This window comes from Gadus macrocephalus, chromosome 20 (assembly GCF_031168955.1).
Source record: "Gadus macrocephalus chromosome 20, ASM3116895v1".
Classification (NCBI taxonomy): Eukaryota; Metazoa; Chordata; class Actinopteri; order Gadiformes; family Gadidae; genus Gadus; species Gadus macrocephalus.
The window spans coordinates 4,597,303-4,614,159 of record NC_082401.1 but is presented as its reverse complement, the minus strand read 5'-3'; the positions used below and the strand labels follow the sequence as shown (position 1 = coordinate 4,614,159).

General features: G+C 43.1%; 2 protein-coding genes across 2 annotated transcripts; both read right to left on the bottom strand.

The window, feature by feature from the left end:
- Positions 1-603: 603 nt before the first annotated feature.
- On the bottom strand, positions 604-4,962 carry fev (FEV transcription factor, ETS family member). The gene is made up of 3 exons (XM_060040198.1): positions 2,735-4,962; positions 2,251-2,322; positions 604-1,565 (listed from the first exon to the last, which is right to left on the bottom strand). The coding sequence occupies exons 1-3, from the start codon at positions 2,781-2,783 to the stop codon at positions 1,024-1,026; spliced, it is 663 nt and encodes a 220-aa protein (XP_059896181.1). The 5' UTR covers positions 2,784-4,962; the 3' UTR covers positions 604-1,023.
- A 2,028-nt stretch (positions 4,963-6,990) lies between these two features.
- cryba2b (crystallin, beta A2b) lies at positions 6,991-10,430 on the bottom strand. The gene is made up of 5 exons (XM_060040193.1): positions 10,296-10,430; positions 9,287-9,483; positions 7,990-8,131; positions 7,564-7,706; positions 6,991-7,348 (listed from the first exon to the last, which is right to left on the bottom strand). Exons 2-5 carry the CDS (start codon positions 9,442-9,444, stop codon positions 7,201-7,203), a joined length of 591 nt encoding a protein of 196 aa, XP_059896176.1. The 5' UTR covers positions 9,445-9,483; positions 10,296-10,430; the 3' UTR covers positions 6,991-7,200.
- Between the last annotated feature and the right edge of the window lie 6,427 nt (positions 10,431-16,857).

Genomic DNA, 16,857 nt, shown 5'->3' with positions numbered 1-16,857 from the left:
GAGTTATATTGACCCCTTGTGGTTAACAAAGGAATCCTTTCTCAGACATGGAAACTCAAACCGGTCGATGTTCACTCACCGACTCGTTCCTCAAGCCGGTGACATCCCATAATACAGTGTGCGTTATGCTTAATAACGCAACATCGGCTATGATGTCTTGACCATCACTTAACCTTAGATCCTTCTCTGTAGACTGTTTCCACAATAATTTATAATAATAACCTTTGCCTCACCTCGTATGCCTTCAGGCCTGGTAATGTTTCCTTCACACAGATCTCTGTAATAAACCTCATGCATACCTTAGTAGTCCAAAACCTTCACTGATACAAGGCCATTCCGTACACACAACAGATAATATTTATACCTCAAAACTCTTCAACAGGCTGGACTACAAAGTGTGTGATTATCATTTATCATTGACGCATAAATCAATTTTCAGAAAGGCTCGGATTAGTCAAACAAGAAAAGTGTTCATGTGTCAAGATATGTGTGACTCTTCACTGATGTAAAGCAAATTAAGTATTGTGGTCTACAATAGATTAAAGGATTTCACTTTTCTGAATTCACAAAAGATTCACAGATATCTCAAGAACTGCTTCATCATTGGGTAAATAAAACGTTTATTTTAAATGGTCTCCAGGGCAAATCACATCTTACGCATGCTTTCCTGCTGTATTTTCAAAAAATAAATAGGCATATGCCTACATTGTAATCCTAATCGACCAGATAAAATGTTTCAGATTCAACCTCGGCCGTATAAAGTAGGCTCTAGGCCTATGCCAGCTATTAATTAATTTACGTTTCAATTAGTTCATCAATTTGGGCGTTCACATTCTATTGCCGCAATGTATTATAAATGTGTTCAATGAGCGGAAAACGGGCCTGATTAACAAACTCTTGATTTATCCTCACATGCATTATAGGGTACAAAACCTATCCTAAACGTCGATAGTGTTCTTCATTCGATCAAATCAAATCAAACCGAACCACCTGGTTCTCCCAGTAGGCTCGCTGCAGGGTCAGTCAGTTGTAGTGCCCGTTGGAGAGGCCGCTGATGCTGTTGACGCAGCTGATGTGCGCGGCGGACACGGGTCCGAAGGGCCCTGCGGGGGGTGGCAGGCTGTGGCTGTGGTACAGCGCCGCGGGGGGCGAGCCCGCCCAGTACGAGAACCCGGACCCGGGTCCCATGCCAGGGGCAACGAGGTTCAGCTTGGAGATCCCGGAGAAGGGCATCGGAGCGAAGTTACTCTGGAACTTGTAGATGGCCTGCTCCGTGGTTGACGGCTGGCACACCTGCGCCAGGCCATGGAAGTCGAACTTGTAGGCGTAACGCTTGCCGTGCACCTTGGTCATGATGTTTTTGTCGTAGTAGTAGCGCAGCGCGCGGCTCAGCTTGTCGTAGTTCATGTTGGGCTTGCTCTTGCGCTCCCCCCATCGCCGCGCCACCTCGTCGGGGTCCATGAGCTTGAACTCCCCGTTGGTGCCCTCCCAGGCGATGCACGCCATGTTGCCGCTGTCCGACAGCAGCTCCAGGAGGAACTGCCAAAGCTGGATCTGCCCGCTGCCTGCAAGGCGAAACACGGGGCGAAGAGGTCAGAACGCAGCCTCACAGAGGGCCATGGATAAGAAGAAGCTTAGGGCCTGTTCATCAGTGGAATGTGTTAAAACGAGAACATAACCTCCATAATACTAATACTAATACTAATAATATCCAGAATAGAAAGTGAAAGAGAAAGTCCCTAAACCCGTAGGAGATTAAATTACCCTGAAGAGCATGGCATCACCTGGTTCGATTAATTCAGTTTTCAATAAATCGATTATCCGCTGATTAGGCCGAAACATTTATTTAATCAGGCCTACTGATTTTCCGTACTAAGTGCATTATTCGTATATTGTTATTGTTTTTTTTATACTTAATATTATTATAATTTGTATTAGCCTAATATTATCATTAATATTGTTGAGATTATTTGTATTAGTATTAGTAGGCTAGGCTAATTTATATTTGGCCTACTATTATTATTATTATTATTATTATTATTATTATTATTATTATTATTATTATTATCATCAACTATTAGCCTACTTTTAATTAGTAGGCTACTAATAATAGCAGTAGTATTATTAATAGTAAAAATATTAGTATCATCATCATCGATTGTGCTTTGATTGTTTTCTACATTAATCATCAAAAATATAAAGTAACATGCAGCTGTCTTTATTCAACAGTCAAACCTATTTATCGCTTACCTTTCTGGACTCCGGTGTTGATCGGAGCCCAGGGCGTTCCTTTGCTTTCCTTCAACAGATTCTCTGTCGGGTCTAAAATAAAATAAACAAATGGTTAATACCATCAAAGAGATATCGCCTATTATCTCACGCAGAGAAAATAAAAATAACTGCAATTATAAAATGAGGGCCTATAATAAAATAAGGTAAAAGGGTTGATCTTCAGGTTGTTTCCTAATCCTCTTTCCTCGTCGTGAGTCTCCTCTAAGATGGTATTCTAGGCTCCTCTCTCCCTGCGGCTCGAGGCTCCAGCCTCAGGAAACGCGTCCAGGAAAAAGGATATCCGATTTCCGACAAAGGGGAGACGAGCTTTCCGAATGGAACGAACAAACCCGTGAGGTGGGACCAGCGAATCAGGGACAGAGGACCTCAACTAAACCCTCTCTTCCTCTGTATCAGGAGAATAAAAGCTGTATGAGCCCATAATGTGAACAAGAGGACCAACCTGAGAGATACATGTTGAACATGAGCTGTCCTCCGCAGTCCTGTCTCATTGTGTTGGGATGCTCACGACGGCTGGGATTTCATTTCGGTGGTGGTGGGTAAAGATTTTTATTAAACTTTATCTCATAACTGAGATCTGGAATAAAGGCGGTGGACAGATGGAAGTTTCTAGGCAACTGTCACTGGCCCCCATCTCTGAGACAATATTCAGACAGCAATTTCCCCTGGTGCATTGCTTTAATTAAAAGAGCAATTTACCTCTGTCAGGGCGCCCGGTGCTCACAATAAAAAGAGCCGATAGGATTGGGCCTTATCAATGCGCCATCACAGTTTAATAAAGTTTCCGCGTTAAGATCTCCGTTTCTATGGTGAATTGAAGTGTTTGACATGGAAACCAGTTCAGATCCTGCTCACTTTTCCACCTCTTTACCTCTCGGCAAACAACAAAGACTCGTTTCATGTAGGGGGTAAAAAGCATATTTACCTTAAATACACGCCCCAGTGCGCATGAGAAAACAGAACATTTGGACCGTCTGTTTGTGTGTTAAAGGTTATATATATATTAAATAGTTTCAATAAGGCAGGATGGGCTTATTGTAACAGCAGGACCTCGCGTCGTCGTCGATATGCCCACACGACCACGTGGGAGGACGTGGATGGCTTATTATGCAAAAAGAAAAAGGTTATTATATTGCTTAGCATATAGGCCTAACATATATCAGAACAACGATGATCGCACGCACATATCCTTGCTTGTACACTCCTTGTGAATAAGAGGGATACAAAATCGTCTGTATTCAACACGATTTGGATATGCAGCACAAAAAACGAAGCACATAAACCAAATGTGATTGTAATACTTTATTGTCAGCATACAGACATGTTAGGGCAAAAAAACGGGCACAATTTTCATTATTTTTTTCCTGAAATTACACCAACAGCAATTTGCCGATATAATAAATTATTATAATAATAATGATAATATTTATCAGGAAAAAAAATATTCCAAAAAAATGCGTTAACTTACATGAAGCCTTGTCGGTATACAAATGAAAAAAAGGAGCCACTGTTTTCCCAAAGTTCCCACAGGCCAAGTGGCTAAACAAAGGTCAAAGGTCAAAGGGGCTGCTGAAGGCCCTGACACAGCGGCCGACGGACCACGCTGAACCGTCGCTGAAACGCGTTCATTGGGGCCTCGTGACTTTCGGCGGATTCCCGGTGTTCCCAGACCGTGTTATACCGAGGATGGTATTATTCCACAATGTTTTGCTTAAAGAAAACGATGTCTTGTTTGAATGATATATGCGCATAAACAGTGACTTTAATGAAGTATACGAATGAATGAAATTAGCGGGGACATAACTTGGACCGTATCATAAACATCATAAACCATCATTTATCATCATAAACCTAAAGAACACTAGGCCTTTATGCTGCTGTTTCATCGTTTACTGCTAAAACACTCAACCGATTAAAACTAAATTGATCTTCTTCCTTGGCTTTTTTTTTATCTAGGCCTATCTATAGTTTCCACATTGAAAAATATTTTAATGTCCAGGTTTATTTAACTGAGAAGTGTCGTTCTTCCTGTAGTAGGCTAGGCCTAACAGTGTTTGTGTGTGCTTCACTACTTATGTTTCTCGAGTGATCCGTTTCAGATGATCAGCAGCAGTAGAAGTAACCATGTAGTAAGGTGTCGCTGAGTCGCTCCCAGACTAGGGTTTTAACAAAGCGTCTCAGGGAGGGTGCGGCGGTCCACGCTGATTGGTCTATACCCGCAGGTCCTCCTGTGTCCCTTCTGAAAGATGGCTGCAGACTACCGCCCCCTGCTTGTCAGGAAAGTTATCTCCTCTCACGCAGGCGCAGAGGAGGACTATGGGACGTGCAATGGGACTCACTCAACCTGCGGTGTGTTCCCCTTTTGTCCGCAGCAAGCCGTCTCCGTGGCGGCTTGCTCGGTGCTTCGAGGCCTAAAGACTCATGTATGTTCTTATCCTTCCTCTGGCTAGAGACATTGTAGACATTGTGTGGAAATTGTAGACATATGCTGCAGGCTCAGTCAGTTTGTTCATGCAAACTTGTTTTAGAAAAAAGGCTATATTTATATAAATTATTGCATGCGTTTGAATGTAGGTCTACCAAAATGTAAAAGTAAAGAAAGAATAACTTTGACTCCAGCTTAAAGGCACCCAGTGCAACTTTCGAGGCTTAAAAATAAACATTCAATTTCTAGTCTTTTTTACACGTAGTAAGTTTCAATAACTCCATACCATTACATAGGCTACCGACATTTAAGCAGCAAAGATGAGACGTCGTTGTGTGGTGAGAACTGATACAAAATCGATAACAACAACAATGCCGCCATTTTCTTTATTTTTTGTAACCTACAATAAATAAAGCAGTCAATGGAAAAATGGCTTCTCCCCACCGGCGATTGTTGTTGTTTACGATTTTCTATCAGTTCTCACCACACAACGACGTCTCATCTTTGCTCCTTGAATGCCGATATGTAATGGTATGGAGTTATTGAAACTTACTACGTGTAAAAAAGACTAGAAATTGAATGTTTATTTTTCATTGAATGTTTACATAAAGTTGCACTGGGTGCCTTTAAGGACTAAATGCCTACTCCAGCGAAACATCAGTCTATAATACATTTATAGGCACAATATCTAGATTAATCCTAGAACCACTCGTAGTGGTTCTGTAGAGTCGCTAAGCCCAGTAGACATGGGGCCTGGTGGACTGGAGCTCTGGTGCAGTCTGATGTCTCTCGCTGTGTGATCTCGCTGACTGACAGATCCAAGTAGGTGTGTCTCTGGCATACCAGACTTGCTTTAGCTGCCTGTGTTCAAATACAGTCGCAGGCAACTTAAAACAAGCCTCGAAAGCTAGATTGTATCGACATGATCCTCATGGTAGTCGCCCAGCCTATACTGACAACAAGTGTCAATGATCACAAACACTAATGCATTTACTTCAATAAAGATGCATTGAAGCAACCTCATTGGGATTACGTTTATAAAAATAGAAAAAAAAATTGAATTTTTGTTGGGTTCCTATTTCTTTAATATAAAGCAATAGAAACCCAACATAGTAATCCTTATCCTTCTTAAAATGAATGGAAAAAATACAAATAAATCGTTACATTAAACATTTTTTATAAAAATATGATTGTTAGTGTGTTAATAAAGGAGAACTACTCCTAAACTATTCTGGTTTGTAAACGTACCTGAGAGCGGATGATCTGGAGTCACTGACAGCAGCATCCTGACGTCTGTAGTCCTACGGCCTGACTGCTGGCTGTTCTCGCTGCGTCGTTTTAATCAGTCACAGCCACAGGAATGTGTATTTGAGAAAGGTGTGTGTTTGGTTGAACATTCATTAAAACATCCTGGTTTGGGTGTGGGACTGTTGCCTGCGTCGCTCCAAGGCTCGTGACAGGTGAGTGGGTGTGTGTCTCCAACACGGAGCTCCACGTCCTGGTGAGGAGGCCGCTAGTAAACAAACGGACGGATTTGCTCAAGGATGTTGATGAACCGAAGTCAGGTACACGAGCACACAGACCGCTGCCAGGCATGACGTGGGCCGCAGGCAGGAAGTAAACGTATAGAGTGTTGAGAGGAATATGGTGCGCTTATAGTGATTCATTCATAAGCATCGTGTTGTGGTCAGGTTGCATTGCGTGTGTATTGCTGTACGCGGTGTATAACAGACGACCGAGATGGAATAGGCCTACATAGACGCTAGAACTATCTAAATGCAGCCTCGCAATATCCCTTTCGGAATTAAGCAGGCCTACATTACACATAATTTGAAAAACGTTTGAACAATATTTGGAAAGTATATGCAAAAAATGCGGCTAGTAGCAAAATGACATAAAAAATCGAAACCAACTGGCAGCCGGCCAAGAATCAGAACGATTGGAACCGTTCTTAATTTTGCAGCATCTTGAATCCTAGAATATTTCCTTACAACGGACACTCTGCACAATGCCCTCGAAGTTCAATATGTTACTATTAGTAAGTAATTTAGAAGACACTTTAATTGAAAATGACTCATTAATAACTGAATCCATTAAGGCAAAGCTATAAAGGTCAACACCTGCCTACAGGCCCATGGACACTGGGAATTTAACCCAGAACCTTTTGGCTGACTATCGAATCCCCCTAGTCACTCTTCACTACCCTGCTCATGTATCCTGCTATTCCTCCATGTTCCTGCTGTGCACAAGTAATGATGAAAAGACAGACCAGCCATGTTTCAGTCTCCATTTTGAAGAAAAGCCTTTATTGCCATGAATGCGAGCGCAAGCTAGCAGCAGAAGGTAAGATCAATACAATATGCAATAGAGAGAAGGATAGCCAGGCCGCCCGCTCTTCAGTGTGCCGGTGGGCCTGGGGTGGGCGCCGGGCCCGGAGGTGGAGGGGTGGGGAGTGGTGTCGGGCTGGGTGGAGTCGAAGGGCTTTAGTGCTGGATCCTGCGGATGGACTGCACCTGGTTGGTGTGAGCCTGGGTGCTGTACTCATTGTAGTGCCTGTACTCGCCCTGGTGCCTGTCCCTCTCCATGATGTACTGGTATCCACGGTAACCGGGGAACTGGTAGGCCACCCAGCTGGAGAGAGGGAGACAGAGTTAGGGGGTGAGAGAGTTCGACTGGTGATAAGATGTGTGATCAGTGAAATCAGTAGCCATCACTAATGAAAAGGTTGCATGTTTGAATAGTAATCATGGGAGGAATCCCAGGGGATTAGCGGAAGAGAAGGACAGAAATATGATAGGGAGACAGAGAGAGAGAGAGAGAAAGACGGTCCTCTATGGTATACTTACGCTCCAGAGTTGACCTTAATGGAGGCCACCTCCTTGCTGCACCAGCCCATGGCCTGCAGGGAAGGGTAGTCATCGCACATCTCAAACTTGCGACCCTGGAAGTCCTCGGACTCGTACAGGGTGACCTTGCTGTCACTGTGGTTCTGTGGTTAGAGAGAGGGAGAGAGAGGGAGTGAGATGGAGAGAGATGGAGAGAGAGAGAGATACAATGGTCACAGAGATGTAAAGATGGGAATTATTGTGGATTGGTGAGGAGCGGGCAATGTTCATTTTTAATTATTGAACATCTACCAAACAATGACTCCCTTCCAAGTCCTACTCCCTCCTTGTTGATTTGTCTTATGGGAGATTGTGCAACCATTTCTTTCATTATTATTATTGATTTATCGATGCGTATATATAAATATATTTAAAGGGGGGGCTCACAGCGGACTTGATGGGCCTGAAAGAGAGCAGATGCTCGGTCCTGTAGCCGCTGTTTCCGCTCCAGGCCTCGTAGCGGGGGTAGTCTCCCTTCTCCAGGATGAACTGCTGGCCCTGGAACTCAGGGTACTCATAGCCCACCCAGCTGGAGGGGAGGAGGAGAGAGGAGGAGGAGGGAGGAGAGGGGAGAGAGGAGCAGTGGAGGATGAGCACAGAGGAGAGGCGAAGAGATGGGAGGAGATAGGAAGGAGAAAGGAGAAGGGAGATGGGGGGGGGGGGATATAGAATAGAAGATTAATGGAATCATTTATAAAGGGCAATATCAATTAAATGTATCAGTCCAAAAAGAAAAGGCCACCACAAAGAGAAGGACATGCACCCATCAGACCTATACTCTCTCTGTCTCCCCTACCTCTCCTTTTCTCTCCCTCTCTATCTGCTGCATAATACCGCCAAAGGAACAAAAAACACATGCTCACAAACAAACACGAGTGAGGGAAGAGCCGGACAGAGAGGCGGTCGGTGCAGTCCAACAGTGTCAGGGTTTGGCTAAACAATAGCGCTCAACGCCGTCGTTATGAATTGCCTTTGGCGAAAAACCGCGCACGTCTCCCCTTTGTCAGTGTGAACACAAAGCCCAGAGCAAACATTAACGCTGCTGCTGTTCACTGCTGCTGCCTGCACCCAGCCCCTTATCTGATCGCCAGTCAGTCAGCCAGCCATTCTGGCTCAGCCGCCAGCTGCACGCTGCCAAGCAGGCCATGATACACAGCACTAGCCCACGTTCAAACCCTCAGCCAGCCTCGCACACAGCGTAGCTACGTGTTGAATGTAGAACCCTGTTCTGCTGGCCGTGGGCGTGGGGCTCACATCAGGGCTGCCTAGTCGCCTGACGACTTAAAGAAACACTAAATCAATATTGTTTTTGCTAACGGTGTGTATGCTGTGGGTATTGAGTCAGACTATGGCCTCATCAAGGCCCTCTGCTCACCTGCCTCAGCTCTCACATGAGGCCACAGGGACCCTGACAGTTGAGAAGGACAGCAATGGCACTTTATATTCTATGTACATATCAACTCTTCTTCCCGTTGATCTTTTATTTAGCTGTAGATTTTAGGGCTGCTCTTAATTCCAACTAAATTACAGATGGCCAGTGCTCCTTTTAATTCATCAACTGTCTAATCCAATGCTATTCTGTATATCCTACACGGCTTACAACCTATAACATAATATACCTATAACATATAATTGTGGTTTTATGAGGGGGAAGGGGCGGGGGGGATGGGTAGCAGGGACTTACGGTCCGTTCTCGACCTTCATGGAGCGGATCTTGTTGAATCCCCTCTCCATGATGTTCTGGCACTCCAGCATGAACTCGCAGCGCTTGCCCTGGAAGTTCTCCTCCTCCCACACGGTGATCTTGAACTGACCCATCTGCTCCATCTGCTGAGTGTTCATGTTGGCTATTGGTTGGTTGGCTCTTACGAGGGATGCGTTCTGCCCACGACACAGGGAAGGAAGAGGTTTGGAATTAGAGCTACAACATGGAGCCTGGTTTGTGTTGTGTATCATAATTTGTGAAACATCGGAAAAAAACATTTGAAAAAGAGAGTTTGAATAAAATTCTACACCGTGTCCAAAGCTAACTTGGCCTAAACATTCCTATTGTAGATCTATTGAATGCCATTTCAGCTCTAGGCTTAACCTTTTTTTTGTTTTTGCAAGCATGACCCCCTATGTGTGTGCATATGCTTTCCTGTAAGTTTGAAACAAAAAGCTGATTTAAAAACCTTAGCCTATTAAACCGAATTCCAGCTCTTTTGGAATATTGAGCCCAATACTTGCCAATAAATAGAAAGGTTATATGTGAGCTTTAGTCCAGCCATGTCTGAAACCAAATTGATCAAGATTCAGGATGTAAAACCAGTAACTCTCTGCTGCTACCAACATCAGTCAGCCCTCTCAGATCCTCCTGATTTTCAATTTGTTATCATCTAGCCATGTCAAACCAAACTGCATCCTAAAGCCATCCAAACAGTTTAATTTGGTAGATTTCCTCCCCCCAGTTAAACCCAACGGCACCCCGTCAACCCTTCCCCTCCATGAGGCAGGTAGGCAGCTAGGAATAGGTAGGTAGGTAGGTAGGTAGGTAGGTAGGTAGGTAGGTAGGTAGGTAGGTAGGTAGGTAGGTAGGTAGGTAGGTAGGTAGGTAGGTAGGTAGGTAGGTAGGTAGGTAGGTAGGTAGGTATAGGTTGGTAGGTATAGGTAGGCAGGGAAGAGTAGGTAGGCAGGTGGGTTGAGATACTCACAGACAGTACTGAGGAGGGACAGATCCAGTATAATTATGTCAGTGCTGGGAACGCGGCCCTTGTTTTATAGTGGCCGGCCCATGAGCCTTGCACACTCAGCAGCTGAGCGGGCCCCGCTGAAAGAGGGGAGAATGCGCCGGCGCTTTGTGGGGGCTCCCGTTGCCCATTGTCTGCAGAGCCCCAAAGTGACTGAATCATCAGTATGCTCAGTGGCGGGCCCAGCGGCCACCTGACGCAGGGACACACAATGGCAACACACTGACACGACATTTTGATCACTGACTACTGAATAGACGCATTATTGTGGACTGATCTTCTCTCTCTCTCTCTCTCTCTCTCTCTCTCTCTCTCTCTCTCTCTCTCTCTCTCTCTCTCTCTCTCTCTCTCTCTCTCTCTCTCTCTCTCTCTCTCTCTCTCTCTCTCTGAGAGGTGGAGAAGGTAGGGAGATGGTTGAATGGTCTGATGAACAGCAGAGAGACAGTGCTAGGGTGTCTCCTAAATCCAAGGAGTTATTCTTCATGTAATTTTATACCACATACAGAGATGGGTCAATGTATACCTAACGTGGCTCCGTACATAAGGGGGATTTAGACTCGCAGACGTGGGTAATTTTTTGGAAAAATTGCATCATCTGATTGTGTGTTTTAGTTAGTTTCATGATAGAAGGTCAAGGAATGCCAAATTATTCAAGTAAATGTGTTTATTCCACTATCAACATCAACATGCATAACAATTAAACGTGTTTAGTACAAACATTGTGGACACATTGAGGACAATTTTTTATACATTTCAAAGAAACAGCCCGTGTGATGGTATTTCAGTTGGAGTCATTTAGTTTATTCCTTGGAATCACTCAAACAATTGTTTGTTTCATCCATATTTGAGAATCTACAGGATGTATGCATGCATTCAGAACCCAAACCAATACAAATAAGATGAAAAAGATAACAATGTAGAACCTTTCAGACTACTTTTGTAACAATGCAGTTCAGTTTGCTCTCTTTGTTTGTCGATGAGGTAGATGTATTGTCATGTAAAACCCAGGGTTGATGTGTGTGTGTGTGTGTGTGTGTGTGTGTGTGTGTGTGTGTGTGTGTGTGTGTGTGTGTGTGTGTGTGTGTGTATGTGTGTGAGAATGTGTGTGTGTTTATACATGTGTGTGCGACTGCGTGCATGTGTGCATGCATGCGTGCGCTTTTATGCGTGTTTGTGTGTACGTGTTTGTGTGTGTGTGTGTGTGTGTGTGTGTGTGTGTGTGTGTGTGTGTGTGTGTGTGTGTGTGTGTGTGTGTGTGTGTGTGTGTGTTTGACAGGGCGTGACATCAGGAGTCCACCAAAGTCGGCAATTTCACTGCAGACTTTCTGATACAATATTTATTTTCATTGTCCACTCATTGTATTCTTTATAACATACATATACATTAATATGTAATACAAATACTAGTTGGCTAACATTTAACGACATTTGTCTGATACATGTGTCCAATAAATATATTTGTGGCTGTGAGTCAACTATATTGTAATAAACAGCAAACTGTTTATTATGTTCTTTCATGACGTAACACCAGTATGGTTTTGCTTTTATATTGCCTTCCAGTCAAAAGAAGAAAAGCCAAGCTATATAGCTAAACTATATCTTTGGTGACATCTAGTGGTGATTATAAAATCCACAGAAGCCTTCGGTTCTCTGACTCACTCCCATTGTGGATTGAGCTGAATATTTGTAAATTCAGCTCAATGTGTGTTTGGTGGTTTATAGAAGCAACCGTCTCAATGTCCCCTATTAACCGAGAAATTGAGAGGCTGAGAAAGGGAAAGATTGAAAGAGAGTGAGAGAGTGAGAGAGAGAGGGAGAGAGAGGGGGGGGGGGGAGGGGGGTCGACACCAGTTCAGTCTTGACACTAGAGCAGGTGATGGCCAGGTGAAAGTAAAGACAACAACACAGACACAGCTGTTGTACTTGTCTACCTTAGAGAGTGTGTGTGTGTGTGTGTGTGTGTGTGTGTGTGTGTGTGTGTGTGTGTGTGTGTGTGTGTGTGTGTGTGTGTGTGTGTGTGTGTGTGTGTGTGTGTGTGTGTGTGTGTGTGTTTGTTTGTTCATTTGTATGTTTGCATTTGTGTGTGTTTGCGTTTGGGTGTGTGTTTGCGAGTGTGTGTGTGTGTGTGTGGTCTGTCATCCCTTTCCATATGATCTAATTAAATTAGTCTGCGGTAGGTCACTCCTTCTGCATGCATGAACGAACCCAATCCCCCCCCCTTTACACACACACACACACACACACACACACACACACACACACACACACACACACACACACACACACACACACACTCACACACACACATAAACACACATACACACACAAACACAGACACACACACACACACACACATACACACACCCACACAAACACACATACACACAATCATACACCTACACACAGCTAATTTACCAGTCAAATTCAACTAGATGTATTTGCATGTATCCTTAACATTGGATTCCAGTGTATGTAGTCCTCTCCGAAACACAGTGAAGCTACTGTGTGTGTGTGTGTGTGTGTGTGTGTGTGTGTGTGTGTGTGTGTGTGTGTGTGTGTGTGTGTGTGTGTGTGTGTGTGTGTGTGTGTGTGTGTGTGTGTGCGTGCGTGTGTGTGCTGCCTATAAATGTACCTAATGCATTAACACATGAACTGATGAGCAGACTAGCTCACCATGGTAACTGAAGCCTTCGGTTCTCTGACTCACTCCCAGTGTGGATTTAGACGGAGAGACACACAGGGGTTCGTGTCGTTTGCCCTTTTTCTCGGTTGTTTTGGTGCTAGAATGGTTTTCTCTTTAGGACCATACAGTCTCACCATAATTAAATCACAAGGCAGAAAAAAATACAAAACTTGATTTCCTGTCTCTAACATAAATTAATGACATACACTTAATAAAATACAAGGGACAGGTCTGAGTTGAGGTCTATGTTAGGGAATTGACCACTTAGTTAATCAACCAAGAGATACACCTTCACACACACATAAGCATATGCATCACTTACACACACATACACACGCACACACACACACACACACACACACACACACACACACACGCATGCATGCTCACAAGTACACAAACACAGACACACTGTCGATGGCCTGCTTCAGGTGGGACGTTGCTATAGAGACTAATCCAGGTGCGGACAAAGGGGACAGGCTGTGGCAGGCGACATCTGCTCAGAAAACCTCTGCTCAGCCCTCACTGGCCCGAGGTCACACCGCAGAGCCACTGGACGGACATAAGAACTGGAACCTGTATGACCTCGTCACTGGAATCAACCAGATACATCAACACTGGAATCAATTTGACTTATTCACTGGAATTAATGTGACCTAGTCACTGATATTAATGTGACCTAGTCACTGGAATAATTATGACCTAGTCATTGGAATCAATATGAACTAGTCACTAGAATTAATATGACCTAATCACTGGAATCAATATGACCTAGTCACTGGAATTAATATGAACGAGCTACTGGAAATGAATTGATGTGTTTGGAAAATCCAGTTTTAAACTGGAAATATGTTACAAATACAAACAAAATCTACATAAAAAAAAACATGTAGACCTGGGAGCGCCCTCATACATCTTTGTTCAGACAGGGCTAAAGATAAGCACACAAACACACAAACAAACACACCGACAAACACTAACAAACACATGGACAGCTGTGCTTAGAGGGAGTGGAAGATTAGCACCACCCTCACTAAACAACAACTTGAGATGCTGGACTACTTTTATACCTCCATAGGAGTAAAAGACTACACAAAACTACAATTCCCACCAACTCCTCTTAATGTTTAGGCCACGTAAGTTATTATGTCTCTAACACCGTCATGGCTGCCTTGTGCTCCTCTGGAGCAGGAGAACCACAGTGGCTTTAAACACACCAACACCTGCTGGCCTAAAGACATGTACCTATGCTGTTATAGGTAAATCGTTCAAACATTGTTTCTGTTAAAAGGAATATGTTTAATTGATTTGACCACTAAATTATGCTTTTCTTCATCATGATTTTAAAGAAGAGGACATATCGTCAGATCATTTTCTACTTTCAAGAGAATAGTTATAATAATGGAGAAAACTACTTGACAAGTAGCTCACTATCTCACTAATGTAATGACAATAGTATATAAGGTTTGACTGATTAAGCAAGAATGTGTATGCATACAATAGTATCTATACTTAAGGCTGCAGTTCAAGGCTACAACAGCTTGAGTGACTACATTTTGGAAGGAAACGTGTCTATTTGTAAATAAATAGGTTACATAGTGAAACATTCATAAACTTTGTTTGTGTAACATAGGGTGGAAATTCCCTGTGGCTCCACTGTGTGACCATCCCAGGTGATGTCGTCGGTAAAAGGCTCTGTTCAAAACCAATCAGGGGACAGAACCGATGTTGGGATTTGCATTACTCTTTATTATCGCTAACCTCCTAACTGTCAGAGGAAACACACACAGCCTGGGGTTGATGTTAACTGCTGCGCACGCTCACGCATAGACCTTCACACATACACACATGACACATGGAGGAGGACATGCACGCACACAGACACACACACAGACACAGAGAGACAAATGCAGACACAAACACAGATTAAGACACAGAAACACAGGCACAAACACAGACCGACACGCATGCAGAAACAGACACATGAATTCAAACGTGTGTGTGTGTGTGTGTGTGTGTGTGTGTGTCATGTATGTGACACACCCAAACACACACAGCCTGGGGTAGCTCTCATCGTACTCCAGGTTAGTCAGCAGTTGAGCAGGCACCACAGATGTAATCACCTTCCCACTGGTGATATATAGTATATCTAATGATACAGATGTGACAGGAACACACTGCAGGGTTCATAGGGTAATGGAGGAGACCGTAAAAGCAATTAGGTTTGAGGAACATTTGCTTGTATGGTATTTATTTGATCTCGTATAGATGATATATTATGAGGGAAACTAATTGAGTGGAAAAGCATCATAGAAACCAATAAGGAAAGGTTTGGCCTGTGATGCTTACCTGGTTTGCTGTGCTACTTTTTACTTTCTTTCACAGAATTATAGGTGCAGGGTAATTTCCAGGTAAAAACTGTGAAAGGAACAGTCACTTGGTAACCCAAGTATCTGGGTTACCGAGTAATTACAGTGGTTCACTGTTAAGTGAATTTCAAACAACTGTGACAAAATGCTTTACATGGATGGACATTACAGGGGCCACTGTATATCGAGACTGAAATATTAAGCTAACAACTGCTTCCGTTTCTGATAGCTTCCATGGACACGGCTGAAGGTTTAGACAAGTACGATTTAAGACAGGCCACTGCCTGTGTGTTTACAAAGGTCTTTAGCACACTTAACCATTTGATGTTACTTCTCATTCAAGATCCATCTTCCTTTATTTTGACTGCATAGTTTGTGTTTGATAAAACAAGGAGTCACGTATCTATTCACAGGCCCAGGCGACCAGCAGCATATTGTGTGCCTGCAGCTAGGGTGGATGTGGAAGCCGGTGTGCTGGGCGGAGCCACCCAGGAGGACCAGTTAGGATAATCAGGCCCGAGGACGGGCTCAGTAACCAGGATACAGAGCAGTGCGAGCCTTCCTCCAGCTTTAAGCAAATATTTACTGGAGCTTTTTGTGCTGAGGCAAATAGAGCCACAGCTGAATGATGAAGTCCTTTTACATGTGTTGTCACCTGATGTCTCGATGTCCCTTTTCAGAGTTCAGTTGAGTTAATTGTTACATTGTTAGTCAGGTGATTGAATTAGTGAATTAGTAATTGCATTGAAATAATATGAATACAAACAAAGGGATGTTGTGCCATTGTAAACCTTCTTTTAATACAATAATATACTTGTTATAGAAATAAGAGTGTTTATTGTGTGAAGGAAATGAACATAATAAAGGCCTAGTGTACTGTTCAATATGAATTATATTCACCATTGGTTATTAAACAGGAACTACAGATAAAAGCCTTTTGATATTTTAATGATGACTAACTTAGAAAATATGGACTAATATTTGGATACTTGCTGGTTTTTTAGTTGCTTGTCTTGTACAAATAATAGGAAAGAGAAAGGTGTCTTTGTGGAAGAAGAGAGGTTAGCAATCATACAGATGATGGTTGAGGATTAAGTTTAGTCAGTGATGACGAAAGAGTCAAACCGTTTGTATGGTCTCCTAGCTACTGTTGGTGACTTGGTATTATCCTTTCAACATTTATCTTTGCCAAGTCAAAGAACTTTTACCAACAGGTAGAAGTACCGTTCTTTGTTGAACAGTTAGGAAACATGTTTAAGACAGATTTATCCATACATCGGTTGAACAGGTTCAATAAAACATTAAAAAACATTTCTATGAATGAGCTTTCCAAAATATTTCCATTAAAACTAGAAAACTAGAATCTCTGGTTTATTGAAATAAGCAGAACAAGATTATAGCCGGACTGGTAAAAAAATATAAACAACAAAAATAAAAGAGAAATGTATATTGTTCCTCCTTTTTTCCAAACTGA

Bases quoted from the DNA above. Each gene is read 5' to 3' on its own strand.
- fev (XM_060040198.1), bottom strand. From the start codon at position 2,783: ATGAGACAGGACTGCGGAGGACAGCTCATGTTCAACATGTATCTCTCA. The intron at 2,323-2,734 runs GTTGGTCCTCTT...ATTTTATTTTAG, and splicing joins GTTCAACATGTATCTCTCAG to ACCCGACAGAGAATCTGTTG. The intron at 1,566-2,250 runs GTAAGCGATAAA...TTCGCCTTGCAG, and splicing joins CAACACCGGAGTCCAGAAAG to GCAGCGGGCAGATCCAGCTT.
- cryba2b (XM_060040193.1), bottom strand. From the start codon at position 9,444: ATGAACACTCAGCAGATGGAGCAGATGGGTCAGTTCAAGATCACCGTG. The intron at 8,132-9,286 runs GTAAGTCCCTGC...CCTCCCCTCCAG, and splicing joins ATGAAGGTCGAGAACGGACC to CTGGGTGGGCTATGAGTACC. The intron at 7,349-7,563 runs GTAAGTATACCA...CCCTCTCTCCAG, and splicing joins ATTAAGGTCAACTCTGGAGC to CTGGGTGGCCTACCAGTTCC.